The sequence below is a fragment of the Nuphar pumila genome, chromosome 5, assembly GCF_984573655.1.
Source record: "Nuphar pumila chromosome 5, dmNupPumi1.hap1.1, whole genome shotgun sequence".
NCBI lineage: Eukaryota > Viridiplantae > Streptophyta > Magnoliopsida > Nymphaeales > Nymphaeaceae > Nuphar > Nuphar pumila.
The window spans coordinates 110,092,409-110,108,215 of NC_143253.1; the positions used below are offsets into that span (position 1 = coordinate 110,092,409).

The 15,807-nt window shown below is 39.2% G+C and overlaps 1 protein-coding gene across 1 annotated transcript; it reads left to right on the forward strand.

The window, feature by feature from the left end:
- Positions 1-4,410: 4,410 nt before the first annotated feature.
- LOC149838094 (DDT domain-containing protein PTM-like) lies at positions 4,411-13,876 on the forward strand. The gene is made up of 10 exons (XM_090007583.1): positions 4,411-4,672; positions 4,899-6,036; positions 6,382-7,107; positions 8,193-9,456; positions 10,630-10,921; positions 11,029-11,153; positions 11,235-11,692; positions 11,802-11,830; positions 11,945-12,424; positions 12,512-13,876. The coding sequence occupies exons 2-10, from the start codon at positions 4,925-4,927 to the stop codon at positions 13,441-13,443; spliced, it is 5,418 nt and encodes a 1,805-aa protein (XP_089863709.1). The 5' UTR covers positions 4,411-4,672; positions 4,899-4,924; the 3' UTR covers positions 13,444-13,876.
- The last annotated feature ends 1,931 nt before the right edge of the window (positions 13,877-15,807 follow it).

The following is a 15,807-nucleotide window of genomic DNA, read 5'->3' on the forward strand; positions in this document are numbered from 1 at the left end:
TTGGCCAAGTTAACAAATGTTTTAAGCAAAAAATCAAGCAATCATTCTCTTCTCTTGGTCAAGAAGATGAGCTCCAAGGGAAAAAATGAGAAAGTTTTGTTTAGATAAAAACCTATGCATTATTGAGGACTAGCATCTAGCCCATTATAGCATTGGTAGTTAATAAACCCTAGTAGATCATGTATTAAGTTTACTTGTACTCAGTGGAGTATGAAACTTATTTTGGAAACCATAAGTAGAAGTATCAAATGTTAAGAAATATGTTTCAATTACTTCATAAACTTGCACAAATTCTAGTGAAAAATTGTTTCTATTATTTTATAAACAGGTATCAAAGTTTTTTTATCAACTTTTCTAAATATAGATAATTACACCATTCCACAAAGACACTATTTTTGTTAAGTCTTTTGAATATTATGACTTGCAAAGAATTTACAATACAATAACGATTGATTAAATATGCATAATTAACTACTTTAATTAATGGGTATCGTTATGAGAATATAGCTTTGGTGTCAATATTTTAGAAGATAGCATTTATTATTTTAAAAATTGTACGAATGCTTATTAGAAACTTTTATGAATATTTTTTTGAATCAAATTAGTATGCATTTAATTAAAAAACATACCTCAAACTTTTTAAACTTTCACATCATAGCACTAATACTTGTTTTTGGCACCTATGGCCTCGCTCTCACTCAGTTGTCCACTAGAGCTCAATGCAATTTAGCCAAATGTTTTTTAGCTCTATTAGGAGGATGGGAGTGGAGATAGGGTTGGGATGTCATTCTTTGTGTTGTATTTTTTATCATGTTTTACTAGCACAAAATCAATCATAATTATAATTATTGGAAACTATACTCGATACTAGTTTTGGGGAGAGATGCAATAGTCGCAAGCCCATTCTAAAATCTAGAGTGGTACTAGCGTGCCTTGATTGTGGCTTGAATGAGTGGCTATTGGACTAAGACTCACTTTGCCACATAAAGAAGTCTATTTTGGACTCTTATTTAGAATCTTATATGAGGTGAAAAATATGAACCCTATGTGGTTATTTGATGGATAAAGATTTTACTTTTGAGAATTATAAATAGAGAGTGTGATTTCTTTGAAAAATGATAGGAAGTACTTCTTGTCTTAAGAGAGAGAGATAAAAGAAAAGGTATCTCTCTTTTGGTGTTGAAAGTAGTGATTTTACTCTCTTAAAAGGTTCTTTGATTCTTAGGGCTTTTCTTCGATTTTGGAGAGAACATGTCAGATATTTCTTGGTGATGGAGATAAAGGTTTGGGCAGCATGCATCGATCCTCTTGGTGGGTCAAACGACATGTGTGGTTGTTCCTGTTTGTAGCTTTATTTGTTTTCTCTTGTACCAGTAATTGATTATATTAATAAAGACTTTTGGTACCCTCCCCATTAATGTATGTGATCTTGCTGAATCACGTAAAATCCTCTTGTCTTGTAGTTATTTATTTTTTTGGTTAGTTTTATTGTGACAGTCTATGTTCTCTAATCACAGCAATATTGTATCCAACCTAGTGTGATCTTGTGCATGAGCCCTAAAATCACAATAAGCGGTCTTATAGTTATTGGTTGCAAAAAAGATCAGATATAGCTTCAAGGGTGATGAATATTAAGTTTGAGGTGGAGAAATTTGATGTTAAAGAGAACTTTGAGTTATGATAAAGAAGAATTAAGGATATGTTGATTCAACAGGGTGTTTATAAGACATGAAAAACAAAAAAAAAACTTTGTTGCAGGTCGAGCAAAAAGTTGAGAAATGAAAGGGTGATGGCTTTTTATATCAAAATCTTCTCAGGTTCAATTACGAGATAACTCACTATAGAAGGTGGTTAAATTTCAGATGAAGTCTATTTAGGCTCATGAGCAATGTGCAGAGGATGATCATGTGATAATGTATATTTTGTCAGTTGAATATACAAGTTGGTGCATGAGAAATATGACTTCTACAAGTGAAAAAGTCAAAACAGTGAAGATTACAGAGTTTAGGGTTGGTCTGAACTTGATCCCTATTATGAGGTAGATTACTTTGGCCCTAGGATTATAGGGTGTTCAAAGAGAGCTGGTTGAAGAGCATTGATGCCAAGGTAGAGAATGTTGATTGTGACTTGAATGAGTCCCTATTGGACTAGGACTCACTTTGCCACATAAAAATGTTTCTTTTGAACTCTTATTTAAAATTTCATATGAGATAAAAAAATAAAAATCATATGAGGTTGCTTGATGGATAGAGACTCTATATTTGAAAATTAAAAATAGCGGGTGTACTCTTTTTTTAAAATGATTAGAGGTACTTCTTGACTTGAGAGAGAGAAAAAAGGTTGATTTTTCTTTCTTAGGCGATTATTCAATCTTTGGTGCTTCTTTTAGATTTTGAGAGAAGTGTGAGAGAGAATGTGTCGGCTTCTTCTTATTGATAGAGGAAGGTTTGGGCTGCACACAACGATTATCTTGGTAGGTCGAACGACTTGTGTAGTTGTTCCTGATTTTAACTTTGTTTGTTCTCTATTATATTGATGATAAATTATATTAATAAAGACTCTCGGTACTCTTCATGTGGATATAGACGATTTTGCCGAACCACATAAAACCCTCTTGCTTTATGTTTATTTGTTTCTTTGTTTCTTTGTTGGTTTTATTGTGATTGTCTGTATTTCTTAATCACAACAATATTAGATCTGACCTAGTGCAATCCTGGGCATGAGCCCTAAAATCACAACAACGAGCACAAGGTAATTGATTGTCAACTGGTTGCACACTTGATCCGCTTGGTGTGAAACTTATGCCATAGTCATGACTCGACCAAGTCAGCTCCACAAGCAAGAATTGTAGGCTGACTAGCACCAAGCCAGCATGAGTAACAAAAAAAAAAAAAAGCAAGTGATTGTGTCTAACTGGTATCTTTACCAACCCTTTTAAAAACCAATTTTACATGGTGGCGTTCTTTAAGAGTAATGCCTAACTAGAGGGTTTTAGCCTTTGGTGTTCATATAAGAGGGAGAGGGGGCTCCTTTGATGAAATCTCTCAATATTGGATCTACCCCTTCAAGTAGGGCTGGTAAACGAACAGAATGAACCAAACAAGGCATGTTCAGACTCAGCTCATTAACTAGTGAATTGAGATTGTAGCTCGGCTCATCCCTGAATGAAACGAGCCAAACATGAGCTGGCTCATGTAAAAACATTCCATGTTATTTATACATAGTATATACATTTTTATATATTATACTTGAAACCTATATAACTTTTTATAAATTATACTTAATAGTTTATATTTTATGTATATATTTTTCATTCATCATTCTTTTATATATATATTATGCTGTTCCTCATTTTATATATTACACAAAATATATATTATCCATAAAAAAATATATTTTATCTATACGAGCACTATCAATCTTAGCCTAGCTGAACACCTTGTGTTTGGGCTTGACTAGTTTAAACTAAACGAGCTGCTTGGCTCGGTTCGCCAATATATACAAACCGATCATGAACGAGTTCGTGACTAGCCGAGTCACGAGCTGCTCTGTTTGTTTCCAAGCCCTACCTCCGAGTAAGGCCAAGCAAGGGCCGTTAAGAAAAGTGACCGTTGCTGCTTCAGTAAGTCTTTCCCTCGTCTTGTTTCACCCACATTGGGGGACGGGGGAAGGACTTTGGGCGCGGGCACCAAAACTTTTCCCGCCACTAACCCCATCGAAATTTCATTTCCAGGAAAATTCTAGAAAAAAAAAAAGCGAAAGGAACAGCAGCATCTTTTTAAATTATTATTTTAAATGAAATGGCTTCTATGCCCTCATCTATTTCAAAGCCTACCCGTTACACCCCAAACTCATTTTACTTACAATATCCAGAAACGCATGTTCGGCCTTTTAAAGAAACTATCAATTAGATGCCCATGATGCATAAGGTTGTCAAGGGTGCCGGAGCAAGATCTGATCAGGAAGGCAGCGAGCCAACCGTGGGTGCGGAAAAAACCAAAACCAATACCAAAACCGGAACCGAACCCGAACCCGAACCCAAACCTTTTGTTCTTAAACTACATTTTTGATGCTGATAAATTGTCACGGCTTAGGCAAGCACCAAAGCCGAAGCCGATCCAGCAAAACCCAGATATGCCCAGGCAACGATCAGAGGTAGGCTAAGTCAATACTCCAGAGTCCAGATCCTTGGGTTGCAAGCTTTCGTCTTGTTCCGCTTGTGTCATTTTGATAATTAATAGGGGTACAAAAGTCAATCAACACAAACAAAAGAATTTTTAAAAAAATTGTTATTTTCAAAAGGAGGAGAAAAAAAAAAAAGAGCGGGTGAGCCATGAGGATTAGGGCAGGGTGTGTGTGTGCAGACCGAAAACGCAGGCGAATAAAAGGGAGAAGAGGGGAAGAGGTCTCTCTCTCCACACTCACACGCACTCACATACCGTTCCCCAAAAGGAGAGTAATATTGAAAAATGAATGCTATGCGAGCGTTGTAGCTGTCGGACGGACGGACGCGGCAGCCCAACCGTTCTTCTCCATCTCCCCATATCCCACAACCCTCAACCCTCAACCGTCTTCTCCTTCGCTTTCTCCCTGTCTCCCTTTCGCCGATCTTCTTCGGCGTCGGTATCATTTTTTTCTTGGATTTAATGGTGGTTAGACTACCGCAATTCAGGTATTTCCTCTCTAATCCAGTTTCCCCTCTTCTATGTTTTTCCCGTTTTTTCGGTTCTGGTTGTGTTGTCATTTTCCGCTTTTTTGCACCCTTTGCCTTGATGATGATGATTTAAAATTAGGGCAACAAAGCAATCTGAACTTACGATTTTAATTCCGATGTTTGAGAGATTACATCGGTTATGATTTGTGAATACACACAAACTGAAAGCCCTAATTTGTGTTAGGTTTTCCTTGGGTTTTGTTTGATTCGATGGATTTGGAAAAAGCTAGGGCTCCCACCAGGAAGAGGGAGAGGGGCGGTGTTGTGGATGGGATGGGAGGGTCGGAAGGAGGTGCGTCGGTTGAGGGAAAAGGGCGGGTCGAGAAACGGGGGAGGAGGTTCGTTGGTGGATATGTGAAAAAGGAGTTTCCTGGATATGGAGTCTTCCTAGGGAAGGTGGTCTCGTTCGGGGCTGGGTTGTACAAGGTTTGGTATGAGGATGGGGACTGCGAGGAACTGGATTATGATGTGCTCTGCAGGATTTCCGTCGACAAGAGTGGGTTCGATGAGAAGATGATGAGTAGAAAGAATAGTTTGGATCAGTTAGTTTATTCGGGCAAGTTGATCCCGAATGCTACTCCTATGCAGACGAGACTGAAGGCTTTGGCTGCAAATCACGACTGGGCAGTTGAAAGCTCGAGAAGTGGAGTTAGCTCCGAACCTGAATCCCTTGTTGTGGATAGGGCGAAAGAGATTATTTCAGATGATGGAAGAACCAGAGCAAGACGCAAGCGGCAGAGAGTGATGGATACGAAAGATGTGAAAAGGGGTTCAATGCTAGAGGACCAACTCAAGTTTTCTAGGGTTGAACTGCAAAGTAGTGGTTCTACCAATCCTGAAACCGAGTCATTGGTGACCCTAGAGAAGGCTACACCTGCTCCCACTTCGCCTCGTGGTCTTTTGTTGTATGTTGATGATGGTAGTCGTACTTTTTCAGATGGAAGGTCTGAACATTGTCTTGATAGAGAAGCTGACTCGTATAGTGATTCTTGTGACTCCCAAGATCCTGTTCAGAGGCGTGCGTCATCTGTCGACAGCAGAACTATCCTTCCTCCACCACAGCCTCTTCCTCCATCATCATCTGATATAGATGTGCCACTAGAATCGGTCGGAGAACTCTTTTCTGTTTATAATTTCCTTCGATCATTTAGCCACCAGTTATTTTTGAGCCCCTTTGGTTTTGATGAGTTTGTGGCGTCACTTAATTGTGGTTCTCCAAACTCCATACTTGACGCTGTTCATGTGTCTCTCCTACGGGCTTTGAAGCGTCATCTTGAAAAGCTCTCTTCAGAAGGGGATGTGCTTGCATCAAGAATTTTGAGGTATGTCACATTTTATGCTTGTGATTTCCTTCTCTCTAGTTTTATTTTTGTTTTGTACTTTTACATTTGAGGTGACTATGCTTAATATATGGTTGTATCGAATCATTGAAGTCTCCCCATCATACTTGGAGTAAGTCGTGCACTTCCATATCTTCATCTGGTTTGGGAAGCCTTGTCAACTCGGTGTAATTAACCATTGCCTCATGTAGAAAGTTTGTACCCAAGTTGATCAGGAACTTAAAATGTGTTTTTTAGCCGGTCCATTTGGTTTCGTGTTGGTCAAGAACTTAGAACCCTTTTTTTATTTATCTTTGGTTGGCATTACTATTTAAACATTCTTTTCAGGCACCTTGATTGGAGTCATTTGGATGCATTGACTTGGCCGGCTTATGTCGCTGAATACCTTATGGTATCTGGAGCTGTCTCTAAAATAAACATGAAAATAACTGGTGCTGGTCTTTTAGATGGTGAATATTATGCTTCACCGGTGTTCACCAAGCTCAGGATCCTGCAGACCCTCTGTGATGATGTTATTGTATCTGCAGAGCTAAAGGCTGAGCTTGATATGCGTGAAAAGAAAGAAATATTCATGGATGATGATGTTGATCCAAGCCGTCCTATAGAAAATGGACTTGCAGCTGCTTATCCTGAGCAAGCAAAACCCTTCTCTTCTGTTAAGTCAGATGTTCCAGGGGGGGCTGTTAACAATATTGATTCTTCTCAACCTGCTTCAAAGCCATCATGCAATTCAAACTCTTCAGATGGTAAAGTTGAAGTTCCAGTGATTGACACAGAAAGTGCTGCTAATGATGGGAATAGTGATGAATGCTGCCTTTGCAGCATGGATGGGATGCTGGTCTGCTGTGATGGATGCCCTTCTGCATACCACTCACGATGTGTTGGTATAAATAAAGCTCTCTTGCCGGAAGGATCATGGTTTTGCCCAGAGTGTGTTGTTGATAAGATGGGGCCTACTTCATCCAGAATAGGGAAGGGATTAAGTGGAGCTGAGCTCTTTGGTGTTGACCCATATGGACGTGCGTTTTTTGGCACATGCAATTATCTACTAGTGTAAGATTTCTAGATCAGTTTCCTTTTGTTCTTCTCTTTCCTAGTTTATTCTGGGTTTTCTTATGCTTATTCCTCTAGTGCATGATCATGCTTATCAGTGCTTTCTGCATTAAGTTTTTGTCCCTCGTGTCTTTCATCTGTACTGCTTTGTCCTTTTTTACCATACTCCTTCCCAAACTATGAAGCAACTTGTGCCAGATGTCTCTTGAAATAGTGGCGACCATGGGCAAAAAACTATGTGTTATGGGCAACTGGGAGCCGCTATAGGCAGGAAGAGAGACAAGAAACCACCTCCACTCCTATCCCGCCCAAACCACCACCAGTAAATAAAAAAGCACAAAGGAAAATAAAAAATTGGGTAAAAAGAGGGAGAAATATCTACTGAATGAGCTTTTTCTACAATTTATATCTCCCTTTCCTCATACAAAATACCTTATAAGTGCCCACAAGAGCTCCACTCATCTTGTAGGGGCGACTTGTGAATGTCACCAAATTGACAGGATGTCACAAGTTTTAAACTCACAGGTGGTGTCCATCGCTGCAAGGTCGAAGCTGGGTGTATTCCCCAGTGGGCAAGGGGGACCTCAAGGGTTTCACGAACCAGAGGCCAACAAATGTAAGGTCGATGATGGTTTTTTCTTCTTTTCTTGGACTATCCAAAAAAAGAATACCTTATAAACCCATCCATTTTCCACAAAATTGAATTTTATGAATTGGGTTACTTTTCACTTTTTATTTTCAAATGACCACTGGAACCATGTAATTTGTAGTTGGCACAAATAACAGATAGTGGTTATTTGTTCTTCTATGAAATGTTTAGATATCCCATATAAAAAGATGGTGCTGCTAGTGCATAAAATCTTGAGCAGCTTATATAAATGAAAAACTGTTCACACAAAACTTCAGTGCATATGCGTAATTTATTTATATAAGCATTTATCTTCTGCCTGTTTGTTTTTCTTTTTTCTTGTCGGATGTATGGTTGAGATGATTATGGTGTCCAGATGATGTGCTCCCTGAAATTTGTATACTTGTCAAGAATTTGCTATGTATCTTTTAACTGCCCCATAAAATGGATATTGCAGGTTTGAAGATTCGTCAAATCAAGAGGCAACTTCCAGATATTACAATGTGGATGATATTCCAATTGTTCTGAAAGCCCTTTGTTTATCTGAGCACAATTCTTCTATATATTCTGACATTTGTAAAGGGATTTTTCAATATTGGGGGATTTCACCTAAGGCAGTATTCTCGAATACTGTATCTGAAAAGGAAAATGTCAATGGAACCTCAATGCACTCACTTGCTGCTAAAGAAAATGGTTCAGTTTTGAATAAGGCAGAGATTGATAGTTGCACAGGCAATATATCTCTCAGTCTTAATACTTGCAGGACATTATCAGATCATCAAGATGCCTGCCATGAAAGTGGGGGCTATGGTTCTCCTTCAGAGTTTTCGAGGAAGGCTGATAATCCAGACGTTCAGCAATGTGATGGTGGGACCTGTGGAGAGCCTGTTAAGCAGGAATCAGAGGCTTCAGAAGATAGGATGGGTGGAACATTTGGTCATTTTGCTGATGAGAATGCTAATCTGGTAGCTAATCCTGCAGGCAGTTCCATTAAGGGATATCAAAATCTTAAAACGGATCCTGTGACAGCTGTTTCAGTTTACTTGCCAACTGATGCTTTTCAGCAATGTAAGCAGCCCTTAGATATGGAATCAGCTACATGTGCGTCTGCAAGTGTAGAGCAGCCTACTGGTACAAAAGAAAGTGATGCAAGAAGTGAGAAATGTGTTACTACTGTGGGATCATATCAGAAAATTGACTTTGTGCCGTATGCATACACAAACCAGTACATCCTTGGTGATATTGCAGCCTCTGCTGCTGCTAACTTGGCTATTATTGCTGCTGAAGATAAGAAAAACTCCAGCAATAATGCTTCTTCTGTGAATATCGCTTTACAAATGAAAGCGTTCTTGGGAGCAGAAACCCACTTCTTTTGGCCAAGTTTTGAGAAGAAATCCATTGAGATTCCAAGGGAAAGATGTGGTTGGTGTATTTCATGCAAATCTTATATAAATAATAGTAATAATAGGAAAGGCTGCCTACTAAATGCAGCTGCCTTGAATTCAATGAAAGGCGTTGCCAGGGTTCTTGGCGGTGGCCTTCGTCCTGTAAAGAATAGTGTGGGTCATGTTGCTGCAATTGCTGCATATATCCTACATATTGAAGAGAGCTTAAGTGGCCTAATTACTGGCCCATGGTTAGTTCCAAATCATAGGAGGCAATGGCGAAAGCAAGTTGAACAGGCAACTACCTGCAGGAAACTAAAGCTGCTCTTGCTTGAGGTATGATTTCTAGTTTTATGAGATGACTTATCCTAATAATTCTTTAGTGGATCTTTGATGTGATTCCAAGGAGACCCGGATCCTAATGTACTTACCTGTCTGTGTGGAGATTAATAAAAAGAATGATATATTGGAGATAATGACTGCATTTTGCCTAAAAGTGAACATGCTTATGATCTAATATTGTATCTTATAATTGGCTTAATAATACAAAAACATGTAAAAACCCTTTAGTAAAGGAATCTGAAGCAATGTTATGAATAAGCTGATTGACACAAAAGTTCCCTTGGCAGATACTTTCCCTGTATGCTTCAATGTTCATTTTTTCCTAACTTGGTGTATATTCTAAAATCTAAACTTTCCATCCACAATGTCTTGTTACTTGATAATTTTGAAATTTTGTCTGGAAAAATAATAGGTCTCGTGTATGTATGTTATGGTCTTTCAATATATTACAGCAAAAATTTTTGAATGGTTGTTTGGTTGCCAGGATTAAATGCTTGTTTGGGGTTGTCATGGTTACCCATGGTTTTAGCTAAACTAATTCAACATGTTATAGATAATTATATTTGCTTTTTCACTTCATCTAGTGGTCATTTTTTACTTTTCTTTTTACTTTTGTCCAGCGCTAATTTGCTTGTTCTGGAAGACAATTTTTGTTGCTGTGGGTGTTTCAGTTTGAGCAACAAGACTGTTATCCTTCTTGATGAAGAATACAAGTTTAGATTGTGAAGTGTGCACTTGTATGCCATAACTTCATGTGCATGCCTACATATTTTTTCTCAAAAAGAGACACATACATACATGCAGGCATGCATATATGTATAGCTGCATCCCCAGATCCCTATGTACCTGTAACTGCACCCGCACCTATGTAATATAGATGCATATGTGATTTGTTGAGTCTTATATGCTGCTGCCATACTAGGTGACCCATAAGCAAGACTAAATTTAAAACAACAAACTTGGTCTCTTTCCTCTCTTTTCTTGATTGCTTGTCTTCTGTTGATAAAGCGTGATTTGTTGAGTCCTATAGGCCACTGGCCATCCAGGTGACTGGTGAACAAGGCTAACTTTAAAGTATACAATCGTTTCCTTTCTGTTTCGCTGCTTGTTTGGCTGTTATTAGTTTCTAAAGGCCTTTATGAAATGATTACCATGTATTATTTTCAGCTTGAAGAGAATATTCGTCTTCTGGCATTTTGTGGTGCTTGGATCAAACAAGCAGATGATTGGTTGTCTGAGGTTTCAGCAGTAGAAAAAAGTGTTGTTTCTGTTCGACAAACTCAAAAGCATGGTGCAGGTAAGAGGGGCAGGAAAAGTTCAGGAACTTCTGGAAGCACATCTGATTCTGTTGAACCCAGTTCAAATGATTTTCACTGGTGGCGAGGGGTAAAACTATTGAAGCAGGTCTTCCAGAAAGGGATTTTGCCTTCTGTCACAGTAAAGAAAGCAGCTCGGCAAGGTAACTCTAGTTTTTTAAGTGGTATCTGGCATCTAATCTTCTTTGTTTTCCGATCATCTGTTCTTTTAGGTGTTCTTTTGAAATGAATGACTCTGACTCAATGACAGGTGGTTCTAGAAGGATCCTTGGTGTTTTTTATTCTGAAAGTTCTGAAATTCCGAGAAGAAGCCGGTGTATTGCTTGGAGATCTGCAGTCGAAATTGTAAAGAGTACTTCTCAGCTTGCTCTCCAGGTATGTATTTTTTGTGCAGCTTAATTCTGGATGTTAATACAATGCTATCAATAATAATCTTGGAAATATAACTCCTAACAGGTTAGATACCTTGATGCTCACATTAGATGGAATGATCTCTATCGACCTGAACACTTTACTCAGGATGTGAAAGGGGCACAATTGGATGCTTCTGCTTTTAGAAATGCAGTTATATGTGCAAAATATGTTGTTGATAATGAAACGAGGTATATGCTAGATTTCGGGGTTCAGAAAGATCTCTCTGCACGGATTATGAAAAATGTTATAAAAACTGATCAAGGTGAAGATGGCAAGAGCGAGTTCTGGTTTTCAGAGAATCATATCCCACTTTACCTTATTAAAGAATATGAAGCGAAGATTTCTCTGACCTCTGCAAAGAAGTCGACAATGCTGTTCCATAGGCATCAGAGAAGGCAGTCAATAATATTCCACAAAGACATCTTCTCCTATCTCATTCAGAAACTTGACATGCCTGAGAGGGCCTCTTGCGTTCAATGCCAAAAGGATGTGTTATCAAAGTAATAATTAATTATTATTATTATTTTAAACCAGGGCATGATCAATTGTTAGGTTCTTTATTTTACCTTGAAAAAAACCTGATTGTGCCTTTTCTGGTATTCTCTACAGGGTTGCTGTCAAATGTGGATTTTGTCAAGGTACAGGATGGAAAATCTCTCAGACATTCCTTGGGAAATTTTGAAGGTCCAACTGCATTAGAATGCTGATAGGATTAGTTCATAGATTTATCTAACTGACTCTTCCTGTTTCAGGTTCTTTCCACAAAGAGTGTGTAATAGTGACATCAATCATTGGGGAACAATCAAAAGCTGCATTCACTTGCTATGCATGTTACAGCAATGAACAGGATGGCCAAAGTAATCTTTGTAAGGATTATTCTGGAGGTGGTAAAGTTCAAGGACAGCCAAACAGTTTGAATCGTCCAAATTATCAACTCATGGGACCATATCTATATCCCTCTACTCCAGCTCCTGTGGAGAGTGTAGAATTGCATTCGGAGGTTCCTACTGCATTAACGCCCTATCCAAAGTGCATTAAGAAACGTGGGGATTCTTCAGAGTACGGTCTTATACTGAAGAAAAATAAGGCTGATGAGTCTGTGGATTTTTTGAACAAAAACATTTTGTGGGGGGGAAACCAAAGCATTGATAGGTCAATCAGACCTATATGTGGCCTCTGCTACAAGCCCTATAATCCAGAGCTGATATATGTTAGATGTGAATTTTGTGGAAGTACGTCTTTGTATATTAGTTTCTTATGGCATTGGTGCCAATCTATTTGTATTCTTTTCTTTAATGTTTTTTCCTCGTTATATGCAGAATGGTTTCATGGGGATGCTGTCAAGCTTGTGGAAGACCAGGTTAATGACGTGATAGGATTCAAATGTTGCAGATGCCGGAAGAAAGTCATGCCTAGGTGCCCCTACTTTGATCAAGATACTAAGAAAGTGGTGAGAACTTCACTTAAAATGAAGCGAGGAAGCAGCAGACAATGTTTAGCTCCACAAGAGTTGGAAAGGATGCCCAGTATAACTTTACAGGAACACACGACGACTGTTGATGGCACTGAGGCACAAGACGATCCCTTTCTTTTTTCTCTTGAAAAAGTTGAGCCTGTCATTGAGCAATCCATGTTGGAAGTTGGATCTATATGGGATAACCCTGAACCATTATATAGAAGTCCACAAAAACTAGTGGTCAGATGGCACCATGTAAATGAACAAAATGGATATCTAGATAATTCTAGTCACTCAGAAGCTCCAACATGTGAGGGAAAGTTGGAAAGCATGATGGCGACAGTATCTTCTCCTCAGGCAGAGTGGCAATTTTCAGCTGCAAGCCATTGTAATGATGGAGAAATGATGCTGGGCCTTGGTGAAGGTCTGGTTGATTGTGAAAATGGTGGTATTGACGATATGCAGTTTGAGCCTCAAACATACTTCTCATTCACAGAGTTGCTGGCATCTGAGGATGATGGAGTAGAAGATATGGCTAATATGTCTATGGATGCCATGGGAAACTGGGATACGTCCAATGCTACTGCTTTTGGAACTAACGAAGTAGTTGAAGGCTGCTTGCAGCCTGGCATCTCCATGGATTCATCCTTCATGTTGGGTGGGTGTGGGATTTGTGCTGTCAGTGACCCATCACCTGACGTCTCGTGCACAAACTGTGGTTTTTTAGTACACAGGGCGTGTCTACCTTATCCCATTACAGAGAACGGGTGGAAATGCGGTTCGTGTGAGAGTTAACTAGTGTTGCTTAGAATTCCCCTATATTTCAACAAATTTTGCTCTAGCATATTCATTTTTATTAAGTAATAACAGTTCATAACCGAAGGATCAAAACCGATCGCAGACCTTTAGATGCTCTAGGCAGAGGATCAAGTTCTGGATTCTTGCTGTACAGCAACTGGGGAGTAGCAGTCCTGTAAAAAAGGTGAAAATAAAGAAATTTCAAGGGACTACAGTAGGAACTGATTTTCCTGTTTCAAGAAACAGTGCATTTCAAGCATTGTGATACCATTGGATACTTCTTTCTGTCAGGCAGAGGAGGTAGGATTGAGCTATATACGAGAGGTGATTTTTTGGGTGACAGCATTTCATACTGTATAACAATGCTAGTAGATGGGATGATGTAAAAGTGTAAACATGTAAATTAACGTGGGAAACAATCGAGAACATTTTTTTTCTCAAGATACTTTTACCCGTTAAAGATCTTTTTTACTCTTTTAATTGCTTAGTTTTCTGTTTTTGCCATTTTTCTTCCCTTGTGGCAGTTCATGCTTGAACAGGTGTTCTTCCTTTCGTGCCTTCTGGTCGTGGTAGGGTGCACCCTATGTTTGCTTTCTTTCCTCTTGTTTTGGTTTCTCTGATTTAATAATTTGAAAGGGGAATAATGCCCCTGCAATAGGGGACTCGGAAACAACCCAGTGCCAAGGGGAGCTCAGATGTATTGCACTAGTAATAAATATTGATCGACAGGGGTCTGCAGTTTAGACCGTGTTGTCACAACTTTTTTCTCCGTGTCTTCCTGATTTGCGCGGGCATTTTGGGCCATGCAGCTTGCCTTAGGCAATGAGAGATTATAAGTTACGAAAGCTTAGCGGAAGTGGATTCGAAATTGTGCATATCTCATGCATGTTTAGCACAACAGAATATCAAAAGTGATATAGTTGAACAAGTCGGTAGAGCGGTGCGATACCAAAGTCTTTAGTGTACAAGCATTCAAGCTAATTAAGGACCGGTTTTATCGCCTTCCTGTGATGAGTGCACGAGCAACAATCGAGGGTTGTAGAACTAGCTATGCCTTTGAATAAGCACCACGAACATTGGAGTGAACATAGAGTTCTAAAGATGCACCAAACGAAGGCATATCATATTTCGGCACCTGTGAGCCTCGCGGAGCATAGCGCATGCCCCATGGTAACCTCCTGCTACGATGAAAAAGGCCTTTCAGCCCTTAGCCTAAGTCAGTTGCGAATATGACATAGTAAAGCTCTCTAGCCAAGAGAAATCATCGTCGCTCGACATGCACTCATCGAGCCCTTCACAAGGGTACGAGGTTGAATGACAAGAGTGGACTTTGTGCATGCCTGAGATGCCCATGAAGAATTTGTATACTCGTGAGTACTTTCATGCACTCCGGTGTACTACTCACGAAATATAGGGGTTGTCTACTTTGGACCACACCTATGGTGCACCAATGCAAGTCAAGAGGAAGATCCTCTACATAGGTGTTTTGGGTACTCAACCCCCCTGCTAATAGGAAAAACCTTAATATCCCTTGGAAACACACCGCTTTTGTTTTTAATATTGTTCTCGAACGTAAACTTTGTATTTCACCAAAACGATTACACTAGGGTCTTCTTCACATATAAATGTGTTGGCGAGATTTCAATCTTGACTCGGTAATTCTCAACATGCATAGAGATACATGGCTCCCAAAGTTTGAGCGGGTCTGTATAGACATCGACATGACATCTCCAAACGAAGTAGTTTCTTTCAATGTTCTGACTTCATGGAGGTGCCCCCCAACTATGATTGAGTAGTAGAACACTCGATCGTGACAAATGAATTCTTCATAGATGTTCTCTGTTTGCGGGCTTGAAGTTAAGATGAGTCACGGGTGGCGCAACACCTTCGAAGTATGGCACATGGCAGCGGGTAGCCGGAGAGACCTTCGTGACATGGAGCATGGAGTTGAGCATATTGATGCAATTTTTCGTGAAAGTATTTTAAAAAGATTTTTTCAATGAAATCGCTTGTGTAAACTATGCACTAAATTTTAATTTTTGGCTCACGCTAGTAGTGAAGTCTAGGTCAAATATAGGGAACGTGCTTAAGAACTTTTGTATCCCACACAAATACAGTCTTTATTACTTTATTACCTTGACTAAAAATAATTAAATAAATGAAATGTACTACCCTCTACGGAGGGCTAAAAAATAAAAAGGCCTTATTACAATCCAACTTAAAATAAATGGCCCTCTGACCCTAAAAAATAACATAAAAAAGTAAAAAAATTATAGGGTTTCTTTTCCTCACGATCTAGCATTCTTCACATAAAACATGCACTCTTCTCTATCACGCTTCTATTCTCCAAAGTGAACCCAC

What these genes read in the sequence shown, in the direction of transcription:
- LOC149838094 (XM_090007583.1), top strand. Translation starts at nt 4,925, where the DNA reads ATGGATTTGGAAAAAGCTAGGGCTCCCACCAGGAAGAGGGAGAGGGGC. An exon ending in CAAAAGGATGTGTTATCAAA is followed by an intron (nt 11,693 to 11,801) that starts GTAATAATTAAT and finishes TATTCTCTACAG; the next exon opens with GGTTGCTGTCAAATGTGGAT. An exon ending in TAGATGTGAATTTTGTGGAA is followed by an intron (nt 12,425 to 12,511) that starts GTACGTCTTTGT and finishes CGTTATATGCAG; the next exon opens with AATGGTTTCATGGGGATGCT.